Source organism: Danio aesculapii, chromosome 4 (assembly GCF_903798145.1).
Source record: "Danio aesculapii chromosome 4, fDanAes4.1, whole genome shotgun sequence".
NCBI classification, from domain to species: domain Eukaryota; kingdom Metazoa; phylum Chordata; class Actinopteri; order Cypriniformes; family Danionidae; genus Danio; species Danio aesculapii.
This window is the reverse complement of record NC_079438.1, coordinates 33,785,726-33,797,550: the sequence shown is the minus strand read 5'-3', so window position 1 is coordinate 33,797,550 and position 11,825 is coordinate 33,785,726. Positions and strand designations below refer to the sequence as shown.

General features: G+C 39.0%; 1 protein-coding gene across 3 annotated transcripts; it reads right to left on the bottom strand.

Annotated features, from left to right (window-relative positions):
- Positions 1-1,034: 1,034 nt before the first annotated feature.
- On the bottom strand, positions 1,035-11,563 carry gata3 (GATA binding protein 3). Of its 3 annotated transcripts, none has more exons than XM_056455521.1 (5): positions 10,732-11,563; positions 9,178-9,711; positions 6,689-6,834; positions 5,008-5,133; positions 1,035-2,283 (listed from the first exon to the last, which is right to left on the bottom strand). In XM_056455521.1, the coding sequence occupies exons 1-5, from the start codon at positions 10,949-10,951 to the stop codon at positions 1,993-1,995; spliced, it is 1,317 nt and encodes a 438-aa protein (XP_056311496.1). In that variant the 5' UTR covers positions 10,952-11,563; the 3' UTR covers positions 1,035-1,992. The 3 variants fall into 3 exon arrangements, with proteins under 3 accessions (XP_056311496.1, XP_056311498.1, XP_056311497.1); XM_056455523.1 differs by lacking the exon at positions 6,689-6,834 and adding an exon at positions 6,587-6,627; XM_056455522.1 differs by having other exon boundaries at positions 9,235-9,711.
- Between the last annotated feature and the right edge of the window lie 262 nt (positions 11,564-11,825).

Genomic DNA, 11,825 nt, shown 5'->3' with positions numbered 1-11,825 from the left:
TGTGTCAAATACACATATATCATTTGTGTTGATATCATCAAACTTTTAGAGTATTAGTAACTTAAACATTTTGACTTCAGTCATCAAATCACTATTAATTAACTTAAACGAATTAAGTGCAAACAACTATATAGCTACTCAAATGGTTAGGTATTCGTTCTAGCATTAGAGTTAACACAAACATATAATTTATTAATTCATAACTCGTTCGATTAGAGTTCTGCTTAATATAATCAGTTTATAAGTTACCATAACTTTTTCATCGAGTCAAAGTAACTATTTTCCAAATTCTAAGTTAAACCAACTCATTTCATTTAGTTATCTTCACTGTTAGGTTTTGCAGTGTGGAAATAAATGGGGACCAGCAACTTTTTGGTTATGAACATATTCTTCATTTGTTCAGCAGTGAAAAATAGAATATCATACAAGTTTGAAACAATGTAATTGTGAGTAAATCGTCATTTTTAAAGTCAGTTTAATGCGAGGTAAAATGATTTAACTCAACTTTATGTAATACAACTTATTAACTCACCAAAACTTAATCTTGAACTATTTCTGTTAACCTCCTCATTTAAACTGAAATTAAAATTAAATAAACTAAACAGAATAAAATTTTGCCAGCGGAAATATTCAATTTTTCTACTGCGCCGACAATTTCAGAACATTTCTGATGTGACAAGAAATGCTGACAGATTTTCAATTTCAAGTCGGTGGTGTGCGGCGTTTCAGGTTGTGTACAGTGTGCACAACATGTCTATTTATTTCTAGGCTTCCTGTTGGTGTGTGGCCAGCAGCATTCTGGGTAAATCTAGAGGTGTCCCTGTGGCTAAGCGAAAGCCATGTGTCAGATATAACACATTCGCAGTGCCATATACCCACAAAAAAAAAGTCACTCTTGCATTCAAACAACGTACAAACTCACATGAAAATGCACACAAGCTGTCGGCATGGCGTTCTTGTATGATGTCAACAGAGAGATTAAACTAGTTTATTATTTTCAAAGAGGAAAAAAAATTACGCAACAAAAAAGCAAGTCTTTTTACACTAGTGATTATTAAATTTGTACAACCATTCAGTCTGCATTACATAAAGAAATAATTCTACATCTTTGTTTCTTTCGTATTTTTGGTACTCTGAATTATACATACAAATAACAAATACAGGAACTTTTTTTTTCACAATGCATATAACCTGGGCCCAAAGAAGTCTTTCGGGTGTATATGTGAGTGTGTGTGTATGCATGTGTGTGTGTGTGTGTGCACGCGTGAACACAAACCAATTGCCCAAGACCTATAACACATCCAGAAGAGTAGCTGGAAGTCTGCGAGACAGACCTGACTACGAGTTTTAATGCATTACACACCATTTCCATTCTAGGTTTCCTCTCCCTACATCTCACCTCCTACTTTTCGGATAGAAATCGTGACAGAGTCATTCCACCTTGCAGGTTTAAGTCGTACCCTTCTTATCAATAGCTGCCCGCGGGCATTTCCTGTCCTCGCCTATTCGCTCTTTTAAAAAGTCTTCATTAAATGTATTTCAGACATTTTTTTTTACAAATATATGCAGAGTTCATCTCCTGTTATCATTCACAGCTCGATTCCTCGTGTCTCACAGGTTGGGGGGGGGGGGGGGGGGGGGGGCGAAGTAGAGGAGATGCGATCAAGAGGAAGAAGGGGTTTGGGAATTAGAGAAGGTTACTTTAAAGTATGGTAAAAGTTTGTGCCTCGATGCCTACAGGAAAGATGGCATTTGTACACAAATGAAGGTTGACATCAGTGCGAGGCTTGGAGGGGCGATGAAGAAAGTTACTGTCTGTTTTCTTTCCTGGTAATGCGGGGGAAATTAGGGGTTTTAAGCAGGACAGGTATCAAAGTGGGGACCATGTAGCGCGTGAGGGAGCTGGAGGGTTGCGGCGGGTGACAGGCTTCAAGGTTAACGGTGCTTTGAGATGTCCACCGGTGGGAGATTGGAGGTAGCAGGGCCGTCGCTTTAGCCCATCGCCGTCACCATACTGGATGGGTGGTGCGAGGCGAAGGGCAGGCTGGAGGATGGGTGCATTGGGGTGGGTGTGGTGAGCATGTGACCCGAGTGCGAAAAAGGAGGGAACGAGGTCATGTGACGCGACAGGGCGGCCGGGCTGAAGGAACTGTTCTTTTCCATCAAGCTTTTGGAGAAATCCTCCATGCTGTCATGGGACTTTTTGCTCTTCTTGGACTTGCTGGACATCTTCCTGTTCCGGGTCTGGATGCCCTCCTTCTTCATGGTGAGCGGTCGGTTGATCTGCAAGGAGAAAGAGCGAGAGAGGCGGAGGTGTTAATAATGGCCACAGGACAGTCCCGGTTACATAAGACCAGAGCATAATGGAAAAATTTTACACGGTTTTAATTTCGTAAGACATCCAGAGGAACACTTTATTGCTCTTGATTTTTCAGGAGACGGTTGTGTTCCTTTCAAGTATTAACGTAATCTCAGATGTTTCTCCTAAAATTCCGTACGGGGAATAAAAATAGACACAAAGGAGACAAATTAATGTGGATAGAATAGCTCAGATACCTTGGTTTATAATTAAATTTCGGACTTTTGAGAATCTTTCAGACTTCACAGTAGAGTTTGATAGATGTTTTCAGATGCTCTGAACAACTTTTGAGAAACAGAAGACCTAAAAGGAGTCTTTTATGTAACATTTTGTTGATCCAAACCTGTATGACTTCCTTCCTTTCAAAAGAAGATTAGTTCGGAAAAATGTCTGCGTTTTATTATTTTTTTTGTCTGTACAAATAAAGTTAGTAGACAGGCAAACACAGTACAAGATTTCATTTTTGATCCACCGAAGAAAGTCATACAGGTATGGGATGAGAACTTTTATTTTTAGTAGGCAACTTTTGCCTTTAAGAAAAAGCCTTCTATCAGTTCGATCTCTTTAATTGCCGTCTTGGAGAAACACTTGAGATATTAAACAGATCTAATTTCCGATTTCTCCTTACAGCTTCATGTTGGAAGCTGACACCACAGTTACTGGGATTAGGATTTGGTTAAACAAAGTCGGTCACTTTAATGCTTTATGTAATACAGCGTCATTATAAGACATATATGTTCTTAGTGTGTATGTACAAGTGTGTGTGTTGGGTCATATCAGGACTAGGCTGAATTTAGCCTCTGATGCCAAGCATAGACGATGTCAGTCTTGCCAAAGAAAGAAACCCCATACTAGGGCCAGCCGGGCTCAAGCACAGTGTCCGCTTGCCAAACTCTGCCAATTTCAGCCCGTAATTGGATGATTTTTTTTCTCCCTGTCTTAAAACACTAAATGAAAGAGCGGTGGGAGCTTGTTTATGAAACTTTCAGACTTATGCTTTCTACAGTTATTTAACCATTTTGATTTATAATATATGAATAGATATTTGCACTGTTATTCTTCGCTCGCTTATTAAAACATCTCCACTGGACATCAAAGTGAACATACAGTTGAAGTCAGAATCATTAGCCCCCCTTTGAATTGTTTTTTCTTTCTTAAATATTTTCCAAATGATGTTTAACAGAGCAAGGAAATTTTCACAGAATGTCTGATAATATTTTTTTCTTTTGGAGAAAGTCTTATTTGTTTAATTTCGGCTAGAATAAAAGCAGTTTTTAATTTTTTCAAATCCATTTTAAGGTCAAAATTATTAGCCCCTTTAAGCTATATTTCTTTCAATAGTCTACAGAACAAACCATCAATATACAATAACTTGTCTAATTACCCTAACCTGCCTAGTTAACCTAATTAACCTAGTTAAGCCTTTAAATGTCACTTTAAACTGTATAGAAGTGTCTTGAAAAATATCTTGTAAAATATTATTTACTGTCATTATGGCAAAGATAAAACAAATCAGTTATTAGAAATGAGTTATCAAAACTATTGTTTAGAAATGTGTTAAAAAAAATCTTCCCTCTGTTAAACAAAATTTGTGGAAAAAAATAAACAGGGGGGCTAATAATTCTGACTTCCACTGTATATAGTTGTCAACTATCAGAAACACGCTTTCAGTTGTGATTTTAGTGACCACATAAAGAAATTGAGAATGAAATGTCTGATCCAGACTAAGAGACATACAAATAAAACCACAAATCAGTACTCATGACAAATCCCTGACCATTCAATGAGAGATGGGAGTGATTGTGATTGTGATAATGTGAACATGTGAGTTAGTGAAGAACACTCAATTTGGCATGCAAAATCTGGAATTTGATTCAAAGCAGGCTGACCGTAACAGAAAAATAAGGTGTACCAAAACAATCTAATTTTCCAATTAGCCCAGACTGTTGGTTGTTTCAAACGATAATACGTGTTAATTGTTTTCCTGATAACCTAGGTCAAGTTTTTCTTTTTGAATTCTTACGAAACAGCCAAAACCAACATGGCAAAATGATTTAACATGGTGCGTTTGCGTGACTGGTAAAGGAGTGAAACAGGAGCGTGGGGCCTCAAAGTGTGATGATACAAGATACCGGAGCTGATTAGGTAGAATGAAAATGTTCCCCGGCATATGTTTAACATAGAAATACCACCAACTGAAGTGTAATTCAATAGTTCAACAGTACTAGCAGTTAAGGTCTAGCATAATGGGAATAAAAATAAATAATAATTTGAAGAAGAGCTAACCAAATCTCTGCGTGAAGTTGACTCTAACGTCGTTGGGACCACTAGGGCAACGCTGAAAAATATTTTTGGCTTTCATAATGGGTTAAGATGTTCCTGGGGTGCGAAAATCCCAATACTGTAATAGGGTCAATTGAATAGGTCTTGCGAAATGCAGAGAATGGAAAAATAATAACATATTATAGTGATTGACTAAAAACGCTGAATCATGTTAGAGTAGTCAATGCGCAAAAGACAAAACAGATTGAAAGGAAGAAATAAAGGAATGAAGACAGAGAGAGTAAGAAATGGCATGACATGAAAGCATGCAAAGAGAAGATAGAAAATATCTTACTAGAGAAGTGTAAGACAGCTAGGGAGCTTACATTGTGTAATTTGTAATACAGGCCGCAGGCATTGCAGACGGGATCCCCGTTGGCATTTCTCCGCCACAGTGTCGTCGTGGTCGTTTGACAGTTTGCGCATGAGGTCCCCGCTCGCCTGGCAGCAGACTGATGGACACACATAAAGAAAAAAAACACAGTTATTACACTTATAATAGCGGAACTTAAAATGATGATTGCATTCCTACTGTGCTAATGGCCCCCCCAACCCCTTCTGTTTCCTGAAGCTGCAAATGGTTCTAAGTGATGCACAAATATGTCAGAGGAAAAGAGATCTCCAAAACACTGGTGCCTTAAGCTCATGGGTAAAAATAGTGTCTTGCGCACATGCCCTTTCAAACCTAAATATTTACAAAGGACATGAAAGCACTGGTTTTAAATAGTGCCCATTAAAACTGATGACATTTTCCCGTTAAATGATGGAGAAAAAGCATGAAATGGATCCAACGTTTAAACATCAACCTTCAGTTAGATATTAGCCATCTTTATTTACATCTATATGCTGCACTAAAATAGCTTGCAAAAAAAAAGAAAAGAAAAGCAGTTAGAATTATTAATTATGAGCAATTACTTGCAATCAATTGTTAAAATATAAAAAAGGGAAAAACTGGATTGAAATACAATGGAATTAAAGAAATCAGTATGATTTTGAAATGGACTATGCAGGACGGGAATATGCAGGCATAGTGAAATGCTGCATTTAATGTTCTGAAATGGGATGAGTCATTAAAGTCGATTAATTCATGCGTGTGATCGAATCGTCAAAATGCAACGTGTGAGTTTTTTCGGAGAGATTTATACTTGCAAACGAATAAAATTCGAATTCTGTGGTAAATTTGTTGTTCTGTAAAGGTAATTCTCTATTCCTCGTACATTATCTTCTTTATTTCTCCAGCATTTGAGCTGAGAAGATCAATCTGAAGTCGTGACTCCTGTGTGCGCGTTCTCGCCCGTGTGTTTAGACTGCAGGAGCGAGCGCTGTTGTTCGAGGAGTTTTATCAGCAGCGCTCAGATATCCGCCAGTCTTTTCCTGGGAAGTCGGCTTTTCACATTAGAGAGCGAGAGAAGGCCAATGCCAAAATAGCAGAGCTCGGACTATTTCTCTGCGCCTCAAGAGCCTCGACTCTATCCAAAGCCTAAAGAGAGACGGTGTCGGTGCTGCCAGGCCATTGAAAGCAGAGAGTTGTTCCTCTCTCATTTATTAAATCCCTGTGAAACAGTGTCCCTGATGAATGGCATATTGTCAGAACTGAACCTAATTTCTGCAGACATATTTGACCTGTTGGAGCTGATCGCCTCCCACGCGGACTCATTTGAGATAAGCGCTCATTTCACAACACTTTGAAGTCGCTCCGTGACAAATTTCTTTACGCTGACACGTAGACACACAGTGTCATCAATATTTGCGATACAATTAAATTGTCTGGGGATTTGTGTCGAGTGGAAACAAAATAAAATTAAAAAATCTGATACAAAAAATGGCATTATTATTATTATTAACAATAATAATAATAATAATAATAATAATAATAATAACTGCTTAATCTAAAAGAATTGACACCTGCGCTTGGCGAGTCAATTTCTTGCAGCTAACACTTCTTCCTGGGTAGAGAAAGAGAAAAAGACAGAAGTGTCATTAATACAGTGCCATAGAGCAACATACCAGCCTCCGTTTGGGCTTGATGAGGGGTCGGTTCTGTCCGTTCATCTTGTGGTAAAGTCCGCAGGCGTTACACAAATAGTGACCGGTGCCATCCCTCCGCCACAGAGGAGTCGAGGTGGCCCCGCAGTTTACACATTCTCTACCCTCTGCAAACACAGATACACACACGCATGCACATCTCATTTTTAGAGCCACTAAAACACAACTTACATGCACACGTAAGCACAACTACACAATCCATGCCACTGGTGCGCATAAACATTGTGGCCAGTCGCTAGGTCGTTGAAGAGAATTATTGCTGATTAAATATGAGACAAATAATATACACAAATAATATAATACACAGATTAAGAATAATAATGAATTATTCACAGGAATGTAAAAAAAGGGAAAATATCAAAAATGCAAACAGGCTGAACAGTCGCACTAATAAAAATAAGTATGGATTTGGAAATGCATTAATAACATTTATTATTATTATTATTATTATTATTATTATTATTATTATTATTAATGCATTACCAATTGAAAAACATTATCTAACATGACATCACTGAGCTTAACTCCTCAATCGTCAAATGTGACATCATCTGATAAGATCAACAAATAACTTAGCGGTTCTAAGTAGGCAATGCTGTGAAAATTGTACACAGAGATAAACGAATCATGGCGCTGGATCTAAACAACGATGCCTTCATCATTCATTAAAATATAGGGAATCGCAAATATAAATAAAATAGCTGCTGGATATATGGCCCGATTTTCCAAAGAAACAACCTCCCGGTTTATTAGTTAAAGCACGTGACTGGGAATTATTAAGATGTGCTCGAGTAAATGTTTAGGCTAAAATAATGCTGAATGTATTCTGTAACGGTGAGTGAAAGCGTAGGTCTAATTAACTCATTGTGTAACCTGCTCTTTTTACGTAATTAAAACACCGTAGCGCTTGATTGGCATTCTTTCCGTTTGACTGACAGGTGAAGGGCGCGCGCTTCACATGTTCAGTGACCCACGCCTCCGGTCGCTCCGCTGAAACGAAAAACAACCTCGCCGTGCAGCCCCTCTGTTCCCGACAGCATTTCTGCCATCATGTGTGGAGGCAGAGACTCTTTGTGCTTGTAACTGCCCCAAACCCACAGACCTCACGAGCACGTCGCCCCAGATACATACACGCAAATGTGTAAAGGAGTGTTCTGTTGCTTTATTTTAATGTAATTTTAGTTCAAAATAAAACCTAAATGGATGCACGTTGGATTACGTATATGTGCTTATTGTGCAATCTTAAGTCTCTTCTAAATTCACAATTAAAATGCAACAGTATTAAATAACATTACATACAATTTTATTATTATTTGTTTAACTTTTAGATGTATACACTACTATATACATCTAAAAGTTGCAATAATAATTAGTAGTAGTAGTAGTAGTAGTAGTAGTAGTAGTAGTAGTAGCAGTAATAGACGTTAAAACGAATTTTATGTAATTATCATTAAATCAGTTTTATAAATAGACCATGATTTTTTTAAATGGTCCGTTCGCTAATCGCATTAAAAAAGGTTGACCTTTTGAAATCATTTTCAGTGTGTTTGGATAACACTGTCTGTGCATGTCGGCGGTGCATTGCGCCAGCTCATTCGTTATTCTGAGCGATCCGCGGCGCATCCGGACTCTATCAAAGTTTCTGCGCAAAGTAAACAATGCAACTGTCGCGTGCAGCAGTCTGAAAATAATTGGATTAGCTTAAACATATAAACGCGAAAGAGACGGGGCCGTGCACTGCGAGGCACAAGAGGAGCAAGAGATGAGAGAAAACACACACAAACATACACACACATCTACATCCGGAAAACCCAAGCGCTCCGCATTTAACGTGTAGACTCATCTGCATATACTGAGCGACGTTTAATAAATCAGGGAAGTTAATTCCGCTTTGTAACTAGACGAGATTAGATGTAATATTCTTTAAACAGAATATGGTAAGAAAATAGTGCAGGGCAAAAAATCTTTCATTTCGGTTAAAGGAAAAGTCTATAGGCTAACAAAACAACAAAAAGCTAATATTACTGAATCATAAATTAATCAGGATTAGAAAATAGCTTAGATTAATAATATTAATTCCAGAAAATAATCACGGCTGAATATTATTGTTTTACTATTATTATTATTTCCTGAAATTATTACATCTTATTTTGAAATAATATCATAAATCAGATTCCTTCATATTTAAGAAGTGAAGCAATTGATGCTCTTTGAACACAGGATGTGGACTGTGCCCAAATTTGATAGCCAAGTCTTGGCACAGAGTAAAAAAAAAGTCTAAATCAATAGTCTGGCAATTGGCTAACCTGGGAGGCTGTTTTTGAGGAAAAAAGAAGGCAAGTGCACAATAACAGAAGGAGCTCTTGGAGGGAAAAAAATAAAGCTAATGCTGAATGATTTGGCTATGATTATGTTAGTAAAAATCAAAGGGTAATAAAGCGCACGCCTACCTGAAGAGGACCTTGTTTTTGGTCTCGTTTTGGAACCATAACTAGAAGAGGACCCACCTATCAGGCTACTTGGTGGGAAGAGCCCCGGCCCATAATCGGGTACATAGGAAGGGTAAGTGGCGATGGGGTGGTGCGCGGAGGACGCGCCTGCTCCGATAGAGGCCATGCTCCGACTATGAGCCGAATCCAGCTTCATGCTTTCGGCCAGAGACACCTGGTACTTAATGCACTCTTTGTCTTCCTGTCGTACGGATGAGCCCGAACCTGACGTGGAAATTGCGGGGTCAGGGGACACATCTTTGGGTGGAGTTGGGGGAAAGGTGAAGAGATGTGGGCTGGAGTGGCCAGCGGACAGCGAGGAGGAGGAGGCTGGAGGATAGACGGACAGAGGCCCAGGGGAACTGTGATGCAAGGAAGTCTTGGGGAAAGGCCCGAGGTTCCAGGGGGAGGTACTGTGGTGAGGGCCGATAGATTTACCTCCATCGAGCCAAGGAAGAGAGCCGTGCAGCAACGATGGGCGACACATCTGACTACCTGCGAAAACAAAAGACAAGCCTGTTGTTAGGACATAACGAGGTGGAGATGTGGGATTCGTCATATCAATTGGTCTAAATAAATTCTAATCAGTAACAAATAAACATATTATGAATTGTAAATAGAAACAATTGCAGTCAGTATGAATGCTTACAATTTCGATTCATTTGTTTTATACGCATATCTAGTATTTAGCTGAACCCCCTTTTAGCAACAACCTGTTATTGCATAAAAGAACTAGTGCAACTTTACTAAATGAGTAAACTGTGAAACTGCACGTCAAAGGCCTACATTACTGTGAGAGGCTTTCGATGGCGCTGGGAAGGGTCCCAAAATTAACAGCCCTCGTGAGTTTCTCACTTTCAAACGACTTTCGATATCTTGCCCACTAGTATCTATTGATGCTGAACGGATTTTGAAAGTTTTGATGTGTTTAGAGATGGGGTAATTCAGAAAAAACGAGGTCACGCTTTGCCCCATTCCGCTCAGGAAGTCATGTCAATAAATTAAAGCAATTGTTCTTCCGCACTAGAATTCAAGTACCCAGTAGAGGAAAAAATGCACTTCATCGTTTAGAGTGACGAATTAAATTAAAATCTATATAAAACAAAAGCCTTAAATTAAATCCCAGCTTTCTTGTGCTAGTAATTATATTTTAACCGTAATATAATACATTAAACATAATTCAACTAATAACGTGTGTTTATTCATTTCTTTATAATTTAATTTTACGTGTACCACTTTTTCCTTGGACTTCTTTTTTTAAATTAAATGATCACATTGGATTGTTTAATATTATGTCATTATTGTGTAACCTAAAAATAAAAATAACCAGGGTACTAGAAAGATGTGAAACCAGTGACACACCACTTCAGGTAAGCCACACGTAAAGTACAGTTTTCAAAAGATATGCTCAATACAATGATTGCAACAGTTCCTGTCTTTACATAATATTAATTCAGTTAGTTCATAAAATAATATTCTAAAAAACGAAGGCTAAATTAGAACTGCTTTACTTACTGTGAGGTGGCGGTGGGTATCTCTGCACGGCCCGAACCGGGTTCCCGTAGTACGGGTGGTTGCTCTGTCCGTCGATATTAAACAATACATCCACATCTTCCGCAAGTTGATACTGCGACGGGTCCATATAGGAGTGTCCCAGTCCTGGGTGATGTGTCTCGGGATGCTGGCCGACCGTGTGATGGGTCACCCAACGGTGCTGCTCCGGACTTACTTCCATCGTTTATTTTTTTAACAAACGTTCATACACTCGCCGATACACACAACACGAAAGTTCAAAGAAGTCCAAACTCCTCCTTTGTTTAATCCACTGGTTCGATTTTTTTTTACTTCCGATCACCTGAAATTGAACAAGACAATTTGTTTTTACAAAGTCCGTCCGTTTGTTTGTGTTCTTTCTGTCATTGACAAATTGTCAGAAGCTCGAATACAAACTTGGATCCGTCCGTTCAATTAAAGCGCATTAACTTCAGAAATGCAATGCATTTATACAAAAGTTGGTCATAAGTCCGCGCACGCATCCAAAACGCGAGTCAAGTTCCGCAAGTTTTCTCTCTCAGTTGCGTTGCGTAGACTCAGCAAGTAAGTGTGACGGTTCAGGCCGAGTCGGGTTGATCTGGATAAGTTTTCTGCCTTCTGACTGAACACAAGTTTGATCAAAACTGTGTTTATGCGCAGTAGTAGTAACCCTCTTCCCCTGTTTCCATCCCTCCCTCTCTAGCTCTCTCACTCTCTCTCTCTCTCTAGTGCTCACTCCCTCTGTCTCTGAATGCACTGCTCTCTCTGTGTTTTTTTACAGTGAAGGCATTCTTTCAGGATGGCGCCAGTCAGCTCAATGCTCGCAGACAGCTGTGGCGCGACGCAACTTAAGGAGGGTCTGTGGTGTCATCAGTAGGGGCGGGGCCCAACAGCCTGGACTAATTGAATAAAGTGGGCCAGGAAAAGATGACCAGGAGCTGCGCCTAATTTTGAATCCCATTCATATTCAGAATATATTTTGTAGCACGAGTTATTTATTTTAAGAAAAAAAAACGCGAAAAATCCATGCAGCCAACATAAAATTATTTAGGAACAGATGGATACAATTGGGATTT